At 41.3% G+C, this 22,437-nt stretch overlaps 1 protein-coding gene across 1 annotated transcript in view; it reads left to right on the forward strand.

Moving 5' to 3' along the window:
• TBC1D12 (TBC1 domain family member 12) overlaps positions 1-22,437 on the forward strand; it is a 98,417-nt gene that overhangs the window by 18,115 nt on the left and 57,865 nt on the right. Inside the window, exon 2 of the mRNA XM_006263759.4 lies at positions 15,602-15,725. Coding sequence (XP_006263821.3) covers positions 15,602-15,725 — 124 coding nt within the window. The remainder of the gene's footprint in view (positions 1-15,601; positions 15,726-22,437) is intronic.

The following is a 22,437-nucleotide window of genomic DNA, read 5'->3' on the forward strand; positions in this document are numbered from 1 at the left end:
AGGTGCCATATTTTCGAGAACTTCATTATGAATTTGTCATAGATTAATTCTATTTTTTTGTAAACCACAGTTCTTTTTGGAGTAGATAAAGTTTGGAAATGTCTCAGTTCCATCCTCTGGCATGTCTTTGTTTTGATGCTAATTATGTGATCATTGTTTCTCGATTTAATTGAGGGTCAGCAGTGTGGCATTTCAACTTAGGAGTCCTCAGTGCATCACAGAGACCTCTCCTACTTGAGGAAGAACTTTATCAACATAGAAATTTATGGCGGGTGGGGGGATATAACACACTGTTGCTAGTGCATTACCCAATTATTTGCTGCATAGTAGCAGAATTTGGGACTCTTCTTAGCTCTGGGAGACAGAATGTACTTGGAGCAGATGACTAGCCTGCCTATACATGTCTAGGGGTAGGGGGTATTTTAATTACAGTGGTCCCCAGAGAGCCACTCTAATTAAAGCACCACATTGTCATGTACATGTTTAAAATGCCTTCCCCTCCCCCCCCCCCCCACTTAGAAATGGCCAGGGGATGCTTTAACTAAAGCTCATTGGAGCCTTAGTTAAAGTGCCCCAGCAGCCATTTTTAAACCCACAGGGGCTTATACACATGATGCTGTGGCAATGCTAGAGTGTTCCAATTGGAACAGGGAGCAGACTTGATTAATCCACAATTCAAAAAGGATGTGGAGAAGCTTGAGATAGTCCAGAGAAGAGCCATGCGCATGATCAGAGGTCAGGGAAGCAGACCCTACGATGACAGGCTGAGAGCCCTGAGGCTCTTTAGCCTGGAAAAGCGCAGGCTCAGGGGTGATCTGATGGCCACCTACAAGTTTATCAGGGGTGACCACCAGTATTTGAGGGAACGTTTGTTCACCAGAGCCCCCCAAGGGATGACGAGATCGAATGGTCACAAACTACTACAAGATCGTTTGAGGCTGGACATAAGGAAGAATTTCTTTACTGTCTGAGCCCCCAAGGTCTGGAACAGCCTGCCACCGGAAGTGGTTCAAGCGCCTTCATTGAACACCTTCAAGACGAAACTGGATGCTTATTTTGCTGGGATCCTATGACCCTAGCTGACTTCCTGCCCTTTGGGCAGGGGGCTGGACTCGATCTTCCGAGGTCCCTTCCAGCCCTAATATCTATGAAATTTAATTGGAACGTGTCGGAGCACATGTGTAGGCACCCTAGGACTCCAAGGTGCTATTAAGAATATGGGAACTTGTTGAGTGAGCATCCCCTCTTGTAGTTGTAAGGTGACGTTACCTCCTGAATTTGCAGACCTTCTGAAATAATTTAGAATTTTTGAAGTGCCTAAGAGGTTTGGGATCTGACATCACTTTTTATGAAAGTGGCTGCTGAGCACTTGTCTAAAGAATTGAAAGCTGCCTATGCATGTGAGAACTGTGGGATTGGCTGTGATCCTGGACAAAATTTATTCAAGCTAGGAGCTTTTTAACACACACGAGCCCAACTTTTGGCCTGCACCCCCAATTCTCAGTCCCTTTGGCAGCCAGATCTTTATTCTTCAATGCCCTTGAGCTGCGAGATGTGTTGTGGAAAAGCCTTCTAAGCATTGCTGTAGATGTCTTTTAGACTGAATACCAGCTCACAATAAAAATATATCCCTGGTGCTTATTCCTGGAGTTAGATTCTGCCCTCTGAGTGTTTGTGAACTAATAGCCTTCTTAAGTCTTCCTTCTGACTTCAGTTTCTTTTCTGTGTGCTAAACATTTCAATTTCCACAACATAATAGCCTCCTCTACCCATTGCTCCCTACTCATTTCTCCCCTTTACTGCACAGTCAAATGGCAACTGTTCTATGCTGGCAAAAATAGCCTATAGCTTTGTTATGGTCATCCTATCAGCCACAGGTTCCTGATCTTTTCTTCTCCACCAAGTGTTGACCATCTTCCAAATGTTCAAATGCTAGCTGCAGCAGTTCAAAAAAAAATTATCAGAGAAATAGCTGATAGCAGAATGTTCTCTTCTGAAGAACATAATGTGTTTTGATCAAGCAAGACATTAATTCAGTTCATTAGTGCAAATTTTTTCTCAGCCCAAAGGCAAAGCAAGAGATAAACCTATATTGTAGCAGTAAACAAACTCTAAATAGGAAAGCTATCCACTGCACAGTACTATTAAACCAGGGATTAACACTGTTTCCACACTCTGCTTAGTGATCATTGCAAATTGCTCTTTACTGCAGAACACACTAAGTAAGTGTGCCTGCAGGGAGCATGAATTTGATTATAGAAAATGTTCTAGTAAGTCTGTAGCACTACAGGACAGGTCTGTCTTATCTCTTGCTCCAAAATGAGCTGTTCTGCTAGTCTTAGCAAATGCAGGAGAGATCATTCTAGTGAATAACACCAAAGAATGTCTTGCTGGACTCCCTTTTTGTTCAGCAAATGAAGAAGACCACCTTCTTTGTTAGATTGCATTGATAAAGGAAGTGTCTATCTAGGGCTGTCTGCAAAAATGCAAACTACAATAAGCCTGCCCCATCAGTCTCCCCTGCCATAATCTGGAAATGTGAATAGCTGGCTTTGCCCCCAAAACCAGGGCCACAGACCCACAAATATGAAATACCATTCCAAAAGAGCAACCCAGCCTGCCCAGAGCACTATTGGCTGCCCATTACTGCTTGTTACTTAGTCTGTGTGATAAGAATCTTCTATGCATTGTGGCTCCAAGTTGCATGGGAAGAAAGAACAGCTGAGACTCCCTATCCCTGAAGAAGGGTCACTGCACCTGACAGCTTGCAAAGAACTTGTTTCCAACTACTCAGTTGATCTAATAAAAGATATCGTATCTACCCAAAGAACCTTGCCTGCCTACGACCTTAGACCAACACAGCTACAACCAAAAACCCAGCAGCATGGAAGGAAGGGTTAATTTCTGTCTTTTTCTGTTAACTAGGAAGATGCTCTACAAATGGTATCCTTTTTACAGAAAGGATGTATGGTTCTATTCAAACGTTTTAGTTGCTTACTAAGCGGTTTATTTTTGTGTGAAGGCTTTGCTCTCTCCTCTTTAATGATGGCACAGAAAGGTCGTGGAATGCCCCACGTGGTAAATAGATCTGCTTCCTTCCCCCGTACAGGGCCATAGCCTGTTGGGCTAGCACTGCCATATCCCACAAAGATATTGCAGTTTACACTAATCAGGAAAAGCACACCCAAAAAGTTAAGCCGTTTCTTTGAAGTAGGTAAGACTTCCCTTTATAACATGGATGAATTGCTGTTGTTGAGAGGGCATATGCTACTCACAGTATTATTAAACTTGTTGCTTTTTATTTCTGAATAAAATTAGAGTTTTGGGTGTACATTCCTTACACATGTCCAGAAAAGTGCTCTTTATCCTGCAGCTACTGAGGGCCATCTGAAAGCTGCGGTAGAATGCCCTCCTACCAGTCAACTATTATTTCCCAAGCCCAGACATTGTACTATACTGACTAAAGCATTTTCTAGGAAAAGTCTTCTCAAACTGTTACGTGGTAATATGTTGCTCTTTAGTACTCCTTGCATGTATTTACATGTGCAATTAGATCACAGCAGAGTTTATTGCTTCTGGGTGCAGTTTTTACATGTGTGCCTAGGACCACAGCATGTTGAGCTGTGGCACCACAGCTCTGGCTGGCAGGGGACCTGGGTGGTCCGTCTGCCAGCTCAGAGCTGCTCCACCCTGGCCAAACATGTTGGGGAGGAGCTGGTTGGCGCACAAGGGTGCTACAGTGTGGGGCTAGCTGGCAGGTAGCTCCTGCACTGTAGCACCCTCATGTCCCCCCCAAGCCCAGTCACTGTTTACGCATGTGTTGTGGTGAAGTTAATTAGTATAATCTGGTTTAATAGTGCTACACATGTAGACAGCAATGCTTTACTGCAGAGCTAATTAGTCAACTTCACAGCTAGTATTATTGTAGATGAGCCTTGTAATTGTGACCTGTTATGGTTTATGTCTTCAGTATAAACCTTACATTGATTTGATGCAGTCAGTTGTCAGTATTCCACTCTGATAAATTCATGAGATGGTCACATGTTCAAGTGAGTCATTGCTTAAAGCTATATTCATAACTTTTTGTTGGATGTACTATGGGGGCATCCTTGAAGTTTTCTAGTGATTTGTTCTTGTAACACGGTTGACTTAGTATTTTCTTTGGCTGTGCCTTGTGAATAGAATACAAACTACTACGCCTTGCTATTTGGGCATCCTTTTTTTTTTTTTAGTTTGTTAGGAGATTGTGATAGCAAAGAGGTTTATTAGTGGAGCTGGAGAAGATGCAGTGAAAGTTGTGAACTACATTAAACTGGGCTGTGTTCATAGATTCTTTTACTCATTTATGAAAAGAAATGAGCTCCCAACATGGGCCACACATCTTCTACATTTGAAGTTCATGCCTTCTTCCACTTCCACACAGCAGAATCTTGAGCCATTCTGAGTTTGAAAACTGGGCAAGAATCTTCCTGAATCCTTATGGTTCTAGGCTTGCTTGGATGCACTTCCAGTCTCTACCTCCCCTGTACAAAATGGAGTTTATTTTCTACCTAGGAGGACTTTTAAAATCTTTGAATTCTCCTCAGCCTGATGAAGGGTGTGTGCGCCTGAAAGCTTGCAAAGAAAGGAATTTTTTGGCTACTATTTAGTTTAGTAGTAATAAAAGGTATCTTGTCTGGCCCTAGAACTTTGTGTATTGTTATGACTGAGGCACTCAAAGCCTTCATTGACCAGTTTTACTGAAGCTCATCTACTAAGTATCTTGAAAATGTTTGTTTGGTTGTCAGAGGAAGGAATATCCATAACTTGCACATACAGTTATGTACTTCTTCCCCCCCAGCCTCACTCTGAATTACTGTTTCTACTTATTTGGATTTAAATACTAACCTGGGGCAGGTTACTGCTGCAACTGTCATTTGCTTCTGTGCTGGGGTTGTGGTGGCTCATGTGGCAGGGGGCGCACAAGGTAGACCACGTGGTCATGGGGACTGCAGGGGAGACCATTCAGTGGCAGAGGAGCTGCTGCGGTTCCGGCTCCAGCCCTGACCCAGGCCTGAGGCCAGAGCTACTGCTGCCTGCTGGGGCTGAGGCCAGGGCCAAAGCCAGCTTGTGCTTCCATGGCTCAAGCCAGAGCTGCTGCATGGGTTAAGAGTGGGAAGGGGAAAGTACAGGTGGTGGGATGAGGGGAGGGGGAAATAGCAGACTCCAGCCCTTGGCCCCCCCTTTTACCTGTCAGAAGTAAGGGGTAATGAATTTAAGATCACCCTCCCAATAATTAGATTCTGTACATGGAAAATTTATAAATCTAATTCAAATCCATCTTGGATTCAGGTAAATATGGTATATAAGTGACAAAAATGGCAACTATAATACCACTCTTGCACTTGAACAGCAGCCAGAAAAATGCTAACATTTTAAAGTTTTGTTTGTTTTGTTTAGAATATTGGCTTGTCTGGCAGTGTACCCGACTCTGTGAGCCAGAGTCCTTGAACCCAGAGTATTAATGCATAAGCCTTTTAAAACCTAGCACCCCCCGCCCCCCCTTCTCCTTCACTTGAGCGAGTATATATGTTCTGATGTAATTGTAACAACATTAGGATCATGTTTTTGACACACGAGCACCATGAAAATGGCTTCTTTCAAAGATTTTTTTTTTCCCCCCCCCTTCCGCTTCTTTCTTAGTTTCACTAATTGCAAGCAGTACTTATATTTTGGCAGACTGTTACCCTAGAATATGCGTGTACTTCTCAGTATAGTTTACAAGAACTAGTCCAAAAATATGCAGTTGTTCTACCAAGCATATGTAAACTGTTTGCATCAGTAGGTGACTAGTGTTTCTAATCCACATTTTTTCTAACAGGAAATGCTATTTACTAGGGCTGTGAGAAATGGCACTGTTCTGCTTTAACAGAGCAGTGTTTCATTTAGCTTTGAAATCACTGTTTTGTTTCACTTCATTTCGTCGAAACTGTTTTGACACTTCACCCATAGGCTATAATGGGGAAGAACGAAACAGCCTATAACGTTGTTGTGGCGGTCGAGTGGTAGGCCAGGCTGTGGCCAGTAGCCCCGAAACGGCAGGCGGGTACTTTTGACCGATGGAGCAGAATTAGGCACTGAAGCGTATCAGTTGAACAAGGAAATTATTTATTTACGCTGTTGATGTACACAGCGCAGGAAGAAGAAACTGACTTAGGTTACAGTTGCAAACCGAACAAGATGAAAGCTTTCTGAAAACGAAATGAGACGTCCGTGAACAGCTTAATGGGCATGCAGAGCGGGGGATACGTCGGTAGGTCAGTGACGGGGAGTCACTGGTGGGTGATCAGTCCGCCAGGTTCACTTCGAGATGTGCAGAGTTCTCCAACCTGGAGAAATATGCGGAGTTCTCCAATGTGGGCGGAAACTGCTTTAAGTTTTATATGGCTAGCAAGCCAATCGCTAGTCACCAAATATGAATAATTTGGAACCGGCCAATGGTGGTGTGCGTGTTTGCATAAAGTTGGCAGGAACTTTTTTCTAAGCTGTACTTTTCCACTGTGATGCAGCATCTAGTCACTGGGCTCTGACACAGCGGAACTCTCCACTGTGGCACATGTATCAAACCAATGGAATTTTCCACTGTGCCATAGGCATACAACGTACTGGGTTCTGACAGTTGTCATTTCTATCCTCATTCAGATGAAACTTGCTGGGATGGTAGTCCCTTCTGAGGGCGTAAAGCCTGCTATGTTTTAAAGAGATGGGTGCAGAGGTTTCTGGGATAGTGTACCTCAAGGTATTGACAAGCAGGAGCCGGGGAGCAGGAGTAACTTCCTGTCATCTGGCAGGCAGATCGGGGGCTGCACCCCCAGGAGGAGTCGGGCAGAGCTCCACAGTCCTCCCGGGGGTCTAGGCAGGAGGCTGCTGCTGTCGTCTGGGACCTGTGTTAGGCACTGCCTGCACCCAGCGCAGCTCCCTGGAGCTGATCCAGGAGGTGGAGTGCAGTGCCGGGGCTGTGCTCCGCTTCCCGCCACCAGGCTGAGTTCCACGGGGTGTGAGCCTCTGGGAGCTGAGTCCGGTGGAGGGAGGCAGAACACAGTGCTGGGGCTGTACCCCGCCTCCCTCCACCAGGCTCAGCTCCTAGTGGCTCACAGCCCCGTGGAACTCCGCCTGGTGGTGGGAGTCAGAGCGCAGCACCGGCTCTGTCTGCCTTCCGCCACCTGGCCTAGCTCCATGGGGCTGACAGAGCCAATTGGAGCGTAGCCTTGGCGCTCCCCTGTCCCCCACCACTGGGCTGCTTTGAAATTTTGAAACGTTTTGAAAAGTTTCGACTGCCCTCATTTCGTTTTGATGTTGTTTTGAAGCCCTTTCTTTTTTCAGTTTTGCTGTTTTGAGCTTGAAACAAGTTGAAACAATGTCGAAATGATACAGCTGGTGAAGCTTCTCACAGCCCTACTATTTACATCCCTTTAAAAAGAAAAAAATATTTAAACTCTTAAGTTTTTTTTTTTTTCTTTTTTTCCCCTTAAAATGGTTAGTCTTTACAGAACTTGAGGGGGAGGCTCGTATCTTGCTACTGTACAATGTATATTCCGTTGGATTAATTATGGGAGGAATAATTTCTTTAATGTTCTTTCTGCTTGGATGAAGAGTTTCCGTGTTGGTTTTAAAAGGGCAAGTATTTATTCAAGGATTTAGTGTTTTAATCAGATAAATGCATCAATGTTATCTTCCAGAGTAAATCTTTCTTTATTTTAAGGTAGGATATAATACTTCAGTCTTGGTCATAACCCCCCCCCCCCCCCCCCCCCCCCACATTTAACTTGGTCTGTCACTAATTATCATATTTGTTCAAATATAAGTAGGAACCTACCAAATTCATGGCAGGAGTGGAGTGTGTGGCGACTCCTTTAATCTTGCAGGTTCCCTTGTGTGTGTGTCGTCTGGTCCCGTTCCGTCCCCACCCACCGCTGGTCACTTCTCATAAGTGAGGCAAAAATCAGGGAGGCAAAAACTGCAGTTTAATATGGCACCATTTTTTGCTGCTTTCTGCTGATCGGCCAAGCGGCCCTGGCAGCCATGCAGTCTGTTGCCTCCCAACTGGGAGGCAAAAACAATGTTGTACTTAAAACTGGTTTCAGCCACCCTGCTGATCAGGAGTGAACAGCAAGCAGTGGGAGTGATGCGCAGGGGAACCTGCAAAATAGAGTCGTCATGCACCCCACTGCTCACTTCTGATCAGCGGGGAGGTGAAAACCAGGGTTTTAAATATAGTGCTGTTTTTGCTTCCCAGCCAGTCAGCAACAGACAGTGGTTGCCAGGTCCCCTCGGCCAGTCCACAGTGAGCGGCAAAAATGGTGCCATATTTAAAACTGCAGCTTTTGCCTCCTCACCAGTTAGGAGCAAACAGTGAGCAATGGGGTCCCTTCACCGTTCAGTGATGGGGAGAGGTGTATAAGGGAACCTGCAAGAGTAAAAAGCAGCTGATGTGCACCCCACTCCTGCCTAGAATTTGGTAGGTCCCTAAATATAAGATGACCCTGACTATGGAATATTGAACAGCTTTTATATGGAAAATGTATCAATTTGATATCCATTTTTAGGTATAGAATCTAATTTATTGGAGGCTTCCCTTGAATTTTGTCCCCCTCATTACTACAGCAGGGAAAATTTAAATTGGAGAGGGGTAGTCAGATGGCTCCCGTGCCCTCTGACTCCACCTCCAACTTCTTCCCCCTGCAGTCCCTTCTCCCTCACCTTTAGTGTCAGACCTTGCTCTCCCTTAGCACATGGAAGTGAGGGACAGATTTGAAAATACTGACTTTGAAATAAACATGCCTGTAGTAATTTGCATATAGACAAATCATAGAAAATCAGAGTTGGAACGGACTTCAGGAGGTCACCTAGTCCAATCCCCTGCTCAAGGCAGCACCATCCCCAACTAGATCATCCCAGCCAAACTTTATCTAGCTGGGTCTTAAAAACCTCCTGGGATGGAGATTGTACAGGAGAACTGGCTAGCCTGCTCAAGTGTTTTACTATCCTAGTAAGAAAATTATTCCTTGCATCTAACCTAAACTTCCCTTGCTGCAACTTGAGACCATTGTTCCTTGCTGTTATCTGCCATGACAGAGAACAGTCTAGCTCCATCTTTGTAACCCCCCTTCAGGTAGTAGAAGGCTGCTATTAAATCCCTACTGTGTCTTCTTCTCTAGACTAAAGGAGCCCAGTTCCCTCAGTCTTTCCTCAAGTCATGTCCCCCAGCCCCCAAACCATTTTTTTTGTTGCCCTCCCCTGGCCCCTCTCCAATTTGTCCATGTCCTTTCTGTAGTGGAGGGCCCAGAACTGAACACAGTACTCCAGATGTATCCTCACCAGTGCTGAATAGAGGGGAATAATCACTACCCTTGACCTGCTGGCAACACTCCTATCGATGCAGCCCAATATGCCACTAGTCTTCTCTGCAACAAGGTCATACTGTTGGCTCATATTCAGCTTATTGTCCACTGTAACCCCCAGGTCCTTTTTGCCAGAGCTGCTGCCCAGTCAGTCAACCCCAGCCTGTACTGTGCATGGGATTGTTCCAGCCAAAGTGGATGACTTTGCACTTGTTCTTGTTGAGCCTTCATGAACCCAATCCTTCAATTTGCTTAGGTCACTAAATCCTAGCCCTACCCTCCAGCATATTTACTACTCCCCCCAGCATGGTGTCATCTGCAAACCTTGCTGAGGGTGCACTCTTTGCCATCTTCCAAGTTGTTGATGAAGACATTGAACCAAACCAGCCCCAGGACTGATCCCTGGGTCACTCCACTTGACACTGGCTGCCAACTATGCAATATAGGAACCAGGTGTTTTTGTTATGAGTCCTGAGATCCTCCAAAAATGTATAGGCAGATGAGACATGGGGTAACCTTGTCTAACTTTACCCCATGGGGGACAGTGCTACACTAATCACATGTGCCTGGCTGAGGGGGGGTGGTGATGGGGGGATTCTGGGTGAACTGTTTAGGGCCCTGTTTGATGTTTGCCAAACATGTGAGGCTAGTGAAGAAACACAGATCATTAGAAATGGGAAAGAAAGGTGCAGCTCAGCTGTGAGAGTGAAGAGAGAGTTGAAATTAGTGTAGTGGCTCAGCATGACGTTGAAAAAGAGTCAATGCTGAGGGGGACTGAGCATAGTGGGCACTACTGTATTTCTTATTCAGATGGGCTGTGCTAACCTAACCTTGTGGTAGGTTGCCAACAGCATTTCAGCTTTTTGGCTAGGATCCAGCAATTTCTTGGTACTAAGGGGATGGTGTCAGGGCTAGCTCTAGCCCTCCAGGTGCTGGCCTGGTAGGCAGTACTTCCAGTCCTGGTGTCACTTCCCTGAGTGGGGAACACCAGCCTATTATTATTATTTTTATGATTATTATTATTATGACAAAAAAGAAGAAAGGTTCCCATCAGTATGTTTGCCAAATGAGGGCCATGTGTTGTTGTTGTTGTTTGGTTGGTTTTTTTTATAGTCAGTCTCAGTGTTGGCTGCATTTAATCAACTTCATAACTGGTTTTCATTGCTGAACAGCAGTTTAATGATAGGCGATGCACTTAATGAGCTGCCTGGGATTATCTAGTGAATGGTCCTGCTTTGAGCAGAGGGTTGGACTAGATGACCTCCTGAGGTCCCTTCTAACTCTGTTTTTCTATGATTCTGTGAGGTTTCCTTATGCGAAGGGGGTGGGGAGGAGGAATCTTATCTTATTTGAGTAAATATGATACTATCGGATTAGAATTTTTGTATGGAGCCTGATTTATTCACTGACTAGACTTCTTGTATGGAAAAGCTGAAGTGCATTTTTAAAATGGAATACACTAAATAAATAGAATACAGCTTAAATCCTGTGTTTGTAGTTGGTATTTAGAAAGAAACTAAAAGTTACTGTGTCAGCTGAATTGATGCACTTTAAATTATTATAATCCACTTTGCTACATAATATCGAGAACAAGGCTTGTGGCCTTGGGGTAGAGAGTGGTTTTAAAAAACTTCTATTTTTGTTCCTTTCTGTAGTATTGCTAAACTCCTTGTCAGTTAAGATCCATGCACAGCTAAAATATAAGTAATGAATGTGTTTGATTACATTGTTGCTGTTGGTTATGCCTATTTTAAAGCTGAATGTTTCTTCGTTGCAAAAATAATTTGACATGGCCATAAACTTGTGAGTGTTGGTGATGGTGAGAGGTGGTGAGTCTCAACTCCCAACACAGTTCCTGACCTAGAATCCTTAATATATTTCCAAAAGTAATACCAAGTTGTAGTCTTTTGCATGTCTGTTTCTAGGAAATCCAGTTTACCACTATGCTCAAATTCTGCAATTATTAGATTTGGTTATATCTAGAGGGGAAACACTGTTTTCAATATTCAATGGTAATAACTACATTGATCCAAGCATGGCTGGCTATTACAGACTCCAGCCAGTAGGGGAAATGAGACGAAATTATCTTCCTCTGCTTCCCCATAAATTAGCAAAATTTTTATCCATCATGTATGGGATTCTTATTGTGGAAGAACCTGTTTTTTGATAGGTAGCATCAGCTTGCATGATTATACTGCATAAAGAAAAAGGAAAAAAAATAGGTCCTTTCCCAGTAATGTACTTTTAGTTCAGCAAAAGTCCTGGTTCAGTAGCATCTTCTTTCCATGCTGGACATGTTGCAGGTTTCTGGTTTCTGGTTTCTCTTTCATTCTCATTTTCCATGCTTATTTTGGCCCTATTTAAAGCTGTTAATTCTGTAACCCATTGCTGGCATGCTTGGTTTTTGTCTTGTTTTATTAAATGATGTTAAATTTCGGTATCTAAATACTATTCTTTTTGCCAGGAGCCTGTATTGGCACATGGGTGTTGCCTTACACTTGTTTCAGGGCAAAATGTTTGATTTTTAGCCAAAATATCAAATATCCAGCTTGGCTTTTTCACTCGTTTCCTTTTTCTGATGTGTGTGGAAGAACATCTAGAGGGCAGTACATACATGATATCATCCCCCATGTTGAGATTCAGAGGTGTGGGTGGGGGATAGGGCTGGTGCTGCTCAGGGATCTGCTCAAGCGTACTGATACAAATGTGGCTTGGATCCTAGAAAAGATGCTGTACAGCAGAGGCATATTGAGCTCATGGAGTGTCCAGGGGTGAGGGTATGCTGACCCACTGTAGATTGTGGGCAGAGGGGATACGGGAGACAGGGGCAAGGGAACCTGTGTTCTGGTGGGGGTAGCGCTGCCCGATGACCAGGCTCCCTGGGAGATTATCCTGGTAACTGTCCCTGCCCTCCCCACTCCTCTACCTTCAATACAAGGCTTCTTAGGCAGGAGGTGCAAGGCTCTCTGCAGAGAGAGCTACAGATCATTTTTACTGAATAGGTCACAGTAGGTTGGCAGATGAAGGGCAAGTTGCTCAATTTATTTTGCAGCAGCTTTTTACTTCAACAGCCACTGCTGCTCTGCTCAGCTGGAGCTCTGTAACCATCAGCTAGAATACCACAGTAATTGTGTGCATAGTTTGTGGGTACACATACTCTTATTTGGGTCACAAAACTTAATCTTTGCAGGGGATAAGGAGCCTAACCCTGCACAGTATCTAGGCTCTACTGTTGTGTTCAAGGGATGACAAATACATAATTCAAGAAAATGAACCCTGAGATGGGTAAAATAAGTCTGCTTTGTTGTGCGAGTAGCAATTTAATTAAATTTATTCAGGATTTTGGCTAAACCCAGTGCTCCCAAAAACAACATAAAAGGCATAAAACCATAATATAAATTTAAGCAAAAATAACAGAAATACAAATATAACAATAAAATAGAGCTAACCATTATAAAACCATTCTTTTTACTCCTAAAATTAGCATAATCAAATACAAATATGCTGATAAATGAGATCAAAGACCTATAAAAATATTGTGCATAGGTCCACAATCGACATAGTAAAAAACAAATATAGTGATAAAGTTTCAGTCATGTCAGCAGTAAAGGATGTTTAGCTCTGATCGCTTCAGCCATATAAGCAGAGGTTGCAAGATGGTTTACTAAATATGGATGTTTGCTGGAGGAACCATATTAATTTCTCTCTATTTGAGAAGTATGTCTGTTTCTGCAAGAACAGTGATAAATGCTTCCTCCTTATGTTGTTGTATAGAGAGCATTCTAAGACGTGGATAGTATCTTCCAAAACTCCTAGACAGGCTGGGCAACGTCTTTTAGTCCTTGGACTGAAGAGTCTATGTCCAGCCAAAACAGCAGTGGGCATCTGTTCAGTCCTGAGTCTAGTCAAAGAGGTTTGCAACTTATTGTTGAGATCCAGCTGTAAACACCTTTCTCCCCCCAATCTAATTTCCGAAGAATATATAGAGGGGCCACTGCAAAATCATTCTGCCTGGCAATATCTCAGAACCTCTGGAAAACCTGTATCTTTTTTTGGGGGGGGGAAGAGTCTTTCGTTGTCCTTGACATAATGTTCCATCCCAGAAAGTGCAAAAGTATAGGAAAGAACAGCTAGCCAGGGAGATTGAAGAAGGGGAATTATTGATGTCTTCTATAGCACAATTTGAGCAAGCAAGACAGTAGAAGAGGCAGGATTTTGAACCCGAATCCTGCCATTCTAATGATAATATTAGTTAAAATGGAATCTAATCCCATCTCAAATATCAAGAAGGATGTGGGAGTTGAGGGAGGAAGAGCCCTGAGAAAGCTATTCTGAAGTATGTCCACATCATTGCTGGTGTCATAGCCCTATACTTCAGCACCATGCAAGATCTGAGACACAACTTTAGCTTTATATGCTAATATGGGAGCTTGGACTGATCGTCCTGCTGTGATCTCATAACATTTCTTTATAGCCACTGCTGATCGAGCTGCCTTACTTTTCATCATTTGAATGTGGTGTTTCCATGATGGAAAAGTTGTAAACATCACACCCAAGTACCTAATAAGTTTTAACAACTTCAAGTTTGATTCCCTCCATGTTCCGTGGATATTTTGTCAAACAGCTTCCTCAAGACATTATTTTGGATTTATCATAATTTGTTTTTAGGTTATTTTGTCCACAAAGATGCTCCAAAGTTGTAATTGCTCTTTGTAATCCAATGGGCATTCTTGACCGTATGACAGTGTTATCTGCATACATTAAGATAGGAATTGGGGTTGCTAGTAATTTTGGGGAATGAAAATGAGCGTCCTGCAAATTTCCAACGATGTCATTCATATAAAGGTTAAATAGCAAAGAGGCCAAAATACATCTTTGTCAAACCCCTTTTTGTGTCTGAAATTTTGTGCGAGTTTGCCCCTCGGGCCCCACTTAATTTGTGCCCGTGTGTCCTTACAATGATCTATCAGTAGATGCAAAAGAGAAGGGTCAATTCCATAACTTAACAATTTCTCCCAAAGTTTACTTCTATCTATACTGTCAAAAGCTCTTGACAGGTCAACAACTGTGACATACATAAATGCACAAATCAGCATCGTTTGTGTAGCAGTTTGCATAACTCTGAATTTGAATTATGCAAATGTATCAACTTGTTTTGATGAACAGTGTTTGGAGAATCTGTATGATATGCACTGTATAAATGCTGTGAACAAAAAACTGCCTGGAGTCTAGAATGATTGCAGGCATGCATGTAAACCAAACATACTAACACCCTTGAGGTCATAAACTTTAAGGACTAGCAGAACAATACAGTCATCCTATCTCTCTGAATGTGATTCTTTTAGTTTATTAGTTGATTAAGGGTATCTGTTAATCTTGGGGGGTGGAAGGGTACATGTTCCTGCATCTTCCTTATTGTGATTCTAAAGCCATAGACCTCTCAAGTTTTGGAGTCCAGTCTTACCAAAAGGTGTGAAAGAAGGGAAAAGCATTGTCTGTAGTAACTGAAGTTCTGATGTTACATATTTTGTAGGGATTGTGAATGAGTTCATGCTACTGCCTTAAACTTAGTCAGGCTGTCATTTTAATAGTGGAGGATACCACTGTCAACTCAAATAAATAATCTTTTTATGAAGAATCTTTAATTCATCAGTATTAAATTTAGTATACTATATTTTGTGGCAGCAGAGTTTCTTCTTTTTAAAGAGCAAGTCTTAAGGTAATAGTTAATTTAGAATTTGTCGCTACTATTGTAGAGCAGTTTTCTTCTGCTTTGCTTTCATTTTCTTAGTAATTTAAATATTTGATTCCACAGTTGACATTCCAGCTATTATTTGTGCTTACCAGAGAATGAGTCCTTGGATGTAGCCACTCTGACATTAGGTGCTATAACCATTTATCCCTACTGACTTACTTTTTAGTATATGTATTACATTTGTAGCCAACTGTACATAACTTCAAAAATAATTATTAAAACTATTGGACATAATGTCAGGACATAATGTCATAATTGCCTCAAGCATATTTCAGTAGCATGTGACTTTTTAACCATATATTATTCACATTTTTAAAAACATGAGGAAAGAAACTTAGCATGCAGACAAACAAGATGTGTTGAATAGTATATCCTTGCAAATCTGGATGATCTGGATTAAAACAAATCTAAATTTTAATAATTTTAGTGTTTATAAATTAAAAAAATCCTCTTTTTTGTTTTCCAGAAACTTTTTCACTAAAAGGATGAAGGAACTCAAACCTGCTGTTCAAAGTGCTCCTGGCTGGAAGTTATTTGGAAAAGTCCCTCCCAGAGAGAATCTTCAGAAAGATTCCAAAATAATTCAACAGGTGAGGGAGTATATTGCATAGTTTTAGGTATGAAACTTCATTAAAGTTGATTTGTTTGAAAATTGAATGCATTTCTAGTTATATATAGTATTTCCTTAATGGATGGGTGTCCTCTGTACTTACCACTGACAGTCCATTTGGCAGTCAGAGGAGAGCAGTTAGGAATCTTCTCAAATTTAAAGAGAAAATTATTGGAAAAACTGCGGAAAAAGGTAATGTGGTTAGCTGAGTGTAGCTGTTTTCATTTTTTTTAGTTTCACAAGCCTGAAATTTATCTACTATCTGCCACACATCTGAGATTGTGTGTGAAAGTATGGCACAGGGTTGGACAGGGAGGTGTGAAAACATGTATGTTCAATTGTCTGTGCAAAGCAAATTTAGGAAATGATCTGTCAGTGAAACAGGATGATTGATATTATGTCTCATCTCTACTAAATTGATGTTATCTTTGTAGAAACAAGTTTCATTCGAGCACATTTTACTAAACGACAATTCTGCATATAACACATGCAAATATCAAATTACGTTGTTATACCTGTAAATAACTGACATCTTACATTTTCATAATTAAAAGTGATAACCCATCATTAAAAGCAGTAACAGATCCTTGATTTGGTGTAGCTAGATCACTGACTGTCGAATTGAGTTTGGCATGTTCATTGTCATTTTTAGTAGTATGGTTGTATGTTGGGATATTACTAATTTTATTTTGTGCTAGTCATTTTAATGTAAATTTACTTTTTAGATTCTCTTTGTAGAAAGTTTATTATCAAATGGATGTTATTTTTAGTTAAATTATATCATACTTGTGCATATGAGTAATCCCATTCAGGATTTCTGTACATTTTAGGATCCTTGATTCAGGCTGATCTAACAATGTTTATCCCTTTTTAAAAATGTATTTAAGTCTTTGCTTCACTTAGTTACAATTAAACTACCTCTATTCAACTCTGGTAAATTGCCTTAAATCCAAATTATTTCTGTGTATTATTTCACATATTTGACAAGGTTACTACAGATTCCCCATTTAATCCAGTCATTCAGTAAAATGGCTAAGAGCTTTAAAAGAAATGTTTGCTACAAGCAGGTCTTTTGTTTAATTTTTTTAGCAGGTAACTTGGTTAAATCTGGTAGAAATAACTGTTCCACTACATTTCAATTTTAAATTCAGGAGTTTGTTACCTGAAGGCAGTTGGGTTCTAAAAAAAAAAAGATAGCTAAAAATAAAATCATTTAAAGAAGACTGAACTGTTTGTCATTACTTTGATATTGGATCTTGTCTTCATGTTCATCTCAGTACATTGTTTTTTAGCATGATTAAATGTTGCTATACTACTAAGTGAGAACAGTGCTACTTACAATTATGCAATATTACCAGTTATTTAAAAATAACCCTTTATATTCTGATCCTGACTGTGCCTGCAGCTGAAAAGCCACCATACAAATCCTGTTTCTGCTGGTGGGGGCAGTAACCTGAGTCCCTGGGAGCAGAGTCTTTCCTCTGTCTGGCTTCTGCACCATATTCTTCCACTGACAGATGCATCTGGTAGAGCAGAGCAGAAGCTGTTTTCAGTCTGAATCTTTTGACAAGAGAGGCATTTCAGGATTAGTTAAGTAAAAAATTGGAAGTTTGGAGCTTGAAGGGTTTCTGGTAGAGCAGGAAATAACAGTCCTAAAGCATTTTTGTTGTCGATCCAATTGAGCAAGAAAGTGTTATTAAAAACAAACAACCCCTATACAAACAATCCTCTAGTTGTGATCCCCCCCCCGACCTTTGCTAAAAAGCTGAAGTACCTAGTTATTTATCGGTTTCCAAGTGAATTCTATGTAAGCACAAGTGATTAAACCAAAATGTGATTTCATTCTCTCTTAGTTAAGGGGGAAAAGTTTTATATATTTTCTAAGTATTGTACATGGGGTATTATTTGAAGGCATCCATTTGGCTTCCAGGGTATTGACTCCTTTTATTTTAATATTAATGCTGGCTTCATTTAATTATTGTAGAAAGTATTCCCTAGGTGTCAGCTGATTTAAGGCTGGTCTCCAGTAAATACTGTCTATTAAGAATCCAGATGTATCTGTTCCGTCTTGGGAACAGAACTGGAGGAATACATATGTTACTCCATGGTTTACAATGATCAGTTACCCTTTCCTAACAGTGAAAGAACTTATTCTTGAGACAGATAATAAACCGTGAGCGTCTATCTATATATGTGCTCCAGGTTAGAGGGGGGAGTACTTTAATTAGAGTGGCTCTGAGAGCTGCTCTAATTAAACTGCCTGCAGCATCACATGTATTCAATGTCCCACACTTCAAAATGGCAGTGGGAGGACTTTAACTAAAGCTCGTTTGACAAGCTTTAGTTAAAGCGCCTCCACTGCATTTTGAAACATGGGGACACTGAATACATGTGACACGAAGGCTGCTGGAGCATGCTAATTAGCACACTTCAGCTGACTTGATCAAGTCTGCTCCAATGTGTGCTAATTAGCACATGTCAGAGCAGTGCTCTGTCATGTGTATAGGTGTCCCATGAGACTGGCATTTTTGTTTCCTTCTCCTCCCCCCACTCAGACTAGGTACAGACATTCAAAAAGCCTGAGGCAGAATCAGTTTTAAGTTAGCAGTTTTCTGTAGGTGGTGTAGTTTAGATCAGTAGCAAACAGAACACACATCATCATCATTCCCCCCCCCTGCTTGTGTGTGGGGCTGGTAAATCTTGGACCAGGTTCCATCATTTTTTCAGCCAGTCTGTGCGCCAAACTTCTGTTCTGTTACACTGGGTATATACCAGATTTTGATCTTTTATACCAGTAAAAGTGTAATGTCTGTACCTGGCCTTGGTGAATATCTGCTTTAGTTTCTGTTACTTGTAGTCAGTATCTGTCTCAATTTAATTTTTTCATATATTGATTGTGTCCCTGTTCTGTTATTGGAGGTAGAATATATATAGTTAAAACAAGAATTAATTTGGTCTGTTATACAGGTCATATGACTTGATCACAGTGGTCCCTTCTGGCTTTATAATAATCTGAGTAATAAATAGATAATAGCACCTTAACTAAAAATATTAGCTATCTTCCATGAGTTACCTTTGATATATTTAATGAGAGCTTATTATTCATCGGAGTGCACTGTCAGTGTCATTCAGGGTTTTATAACATAAGAGATTTTGAAAATTAGAATCTAAATCTAACTTGAGATTCCAAAATCTTAGATGTTTTCTAGATGACTGTTTTTGGAATCCATGTGGGCATTGGCCAGACATATAAAACTTTTATGAAAATGATTGGGATGCAGGACATGGGTGCCAACTGTTATTTTTTACCAGGGGGAAGGAGGGGGTCTAAGATGCTGGACATGTGGGAAGTTTTATACTTTTCAGGTGACATTTCTTCTCAAGGTCCCTACGTACTCAGCACCCTCAGGCCCCTACATACTTGGCACCTCTAATGCAAGGGTACAGAGCTTTCTCTTCAAGTATGCTGATGACATAGATCTTGGGGGGGGAGAACAGAATTATGGTTCAAAAGGTCCTTGCTAGCTGGGCAATAGACAACAGTATGAAATTCAGGAACGACAAATATAAGTTGTTATAACTAAAGAAGAAAAATAAATGCACAAATAGAGAATGGGGGATAAGTGCTCCTGCCTAATTGATGTTGGAGAAGATATATGGAGGTTTTGGGGAATAAAAGATCAAACATGAGCCAGCAATATGGAACAGTTGTAAAAAAATAAAAAAAAATGCAGTTTTGGGCTGCGTTTAACAGGAGCAAGTTGAATGATATTATCTCTCTGCTCAGCATTGCCTAATGCCTCAGCTGGAGTATTGTGTGCAATTCTGGGCTAAGCAGCCTAAAAGGATGTGGAGAAACTGGATAGGATCCAGAGGAAAGTGACAAAGATATATTCATATTTGGCTGTACTGTACCTAAAGATTTTACAATGTCTAGATTTTTTTTCCTATTTATATTTGATTGTTCAAATGCGTGCTTTGTGCAGAACTACTTCTTAAAAACCATCTCAGGGGATATAACTTGCTCTACTTTTTCCGTGTGTGCTTGGAACTGTAAATAGGGGCAATGGACCTCTGGGCCTTATCCCTGTGTTCATTTGCTACCACTTCATTTAAAAGGCTAATGATAAATCATTTGAATAATCAGTTCCAAAATGACGCATTCAAAATCAATTTTCCAGTATTTGTTGCCTCCTTCTGTATTGGAAAGAAACACTGTTTCGCTTTTTGCTATTTTTCCTGGTGATACCTTCTGTTGAACCAATTGTATTACAAGCTTTTTGGTCAAAAGTGCCCTTCATGAGGTCATTTTGTGCTCAAAGGCCTGTCTAACATTTCTCCAACTATGCAGTTAGGTTAATAAAAGGTGTCTCCAAAAAAAAACACTTGCTTCTCGCATGCTTCCTGGATCATCGCAACAGTCCAACCCTACTCCATATATTAAGTATTACTTGGATCACCAAGAAAAAAATGTATTCCTCCTGGCTTTGTACTTTCATTGAACATGTTAAAAGATTTTAACAACTTCAGATGTTTATGGATCATTTCACAAAATGTTATTTCAGCTTGATTTATACTGCAGGCTTAAAAAGAAATGGGATCTTTCACAGAATGGCAATTTTGGGGACTGTCTTGCTTGGTTCTATTAGCTGTTCAATATCAAGTCCACTTTTTAAATAGCTTGAATATTAAATATAATGAGTTGTTGTTTTGAACATGTTCTTGCAGCTGCTTTGTAAAATAAGGTGGTCTTCCCATTGGTACATAGACAGAAATTGAGCCAAGTTAATTTTGTTGGTGGCAGTCAGGAATTCAGTTAAATTATAGTCAACTGGTCTGAGCAGTAGATGATACTTGAAAATATATATATTTTGTTTAATTCAGTCTGGAAGCTTTGCAGAGCACAGTATTGTGGCACTGGGCTGTACTAGTAGGTCTTCTCTTCAGAGAACTGGGAGTAGGGGAAAAAGAAATGTTCCTATGCATGTTTGGAAACTTACAAAGAAATAACTTAAAGAGTAAGACTGTATGATTTGATGACTTGGTTATACTTGTTGTGCAGCAACTTGCAGATGACTGCCATCCTTTCAGTTATATTGAAAGTATCCTTTTCATTAGTTTCTTGAGCTCTTGGGTCAAAGGTTGAAAGTTTTTGGCAGCCTGATTCTCTCAGCTTGCAGCTGTTGGCGGTCCCAGCTCTCATTTGGGTTTAAAACTGCCCAAGCAGGATGTGATTGAAGCCAATTCTTTTTTGCTGGACATCTCCCACCAACTGTGCTTCCTTCCTTTCTGTTTAAAAAAGGGGGAAAATAGCAAGCTTAAGTATCATGCTTTTGGTAGATATACAGAGAGGTTTTTTTTTATTTTGATAAAACTGTGACTGACTACACATACTTGTTGGCTTTTTATTAAGACCTGGTATGGATTTGCAAAAGCACTGGGCAGTTAAATTTATTACCTCATACAAAATCATTGTCATATGCTTTGGTCAGCAAAAAAAACTTGTTTCAAACTAGGTTGAAGCTGCAGTATGGTTTCAGTGTGATGTACTTCATTTGGCAGTGACTGAATCGGCTGATCAGCTTTAAAGATGAAGTACAACTCTTGTTTTCTTTTTCCTCACAATAACAATATTAATTGAATATTTTGCATACTACTGCCTACAGGTGCTATTAAAGCTATAAAGGTTTACTGTGAAGTAAAATACTATGCTGTAAACTTGTGGGAGAAAATCTGCTCCCAATGGGAGCAGCTCAGTACAGGGTGCTCCTACGCTGCTCTAGCCTTCTGCAGCAGCCAGAGGGAGATCCAGGCTCCCCTGGGGTGCCAGCCTAGAGGCTGGCAGGGAGCATGGGGTCAGTCCTCATGCGAATGGCTAGGAGACATCTGCCGACTACAACTACAGTGGCAGCTGTCTACTTGCCCCATACACATTGGGTGGGGTCCTTATGTGCATGGGGCTGGGAGACCTCTGCTGCTGTAGAGCTCTCTTGGCCCTTTGCAAATGGGGACAAGCCCAGTCTCCTGTAGGACTTCCCGTCATAGCCTGTGGCTGGCAGAGGGCTGCCCTACTTCTGGGGCAGCTCCCAGCCAGCTGTGGGCTGCACTGGGATTTCCTCAAGCATCTCAGGACTGGCTGGGAACTATCTGTTCTGGGATAGCTCCGGGCTGTCCCCCTTCTGTCCCTGCACAGCCCAGAGCTGGCTGGGAGCTACCCCAGAAGGGACAGGTCCTGGCCAGCCCCAGGCTCCCAGTCCACATCTACACATGCTACTATGCAGTATCTCCTATGCAATTAGTTTGCTACCTATATTTACAGGTAGTAGCTAACTGCAGTAGACTAATTTACTGTGAAGTAAATGGTGTGTATGTGCAGACAGTGATGCTTTACTACATAGTAGATTAGTCAACTGTTTAGTAAAGCACCTTGTGTAGATACAATCACTGAGATTTAAAAATGTTGAATTGATATAACTAAATTATTTAAATTCTGTGCTTTTATGGAGTGTGTTTCCTTTTTTCCAAGACTCATTTGGTCTTAGCAGTAGCTAACTTGTCTGTCTAAAGTAAGGCAGAAGTTGGAGTAGAGTTCCACCTTATAAACTAACTGAATCACAAATGCATAAGCTTTTCATGAGCAAGAGCTCATTTCTTTGCATGCTGAGTGAAGTTTGTTCACAAAAACTTACACA

Source organism: Alligator mississippiensis, chromosome 6, assembly GCF_030867095.1.
Source record: "Alligator mississippiensis isolate rAllMis1 chromosome 6, rAllMis1, whole genome shotgun sequence".
NCBI lineage: Eukaryota > Metazoa > Chordata > Crocodylia > Alligatoridae > Alligator > Alligator mississippiensis.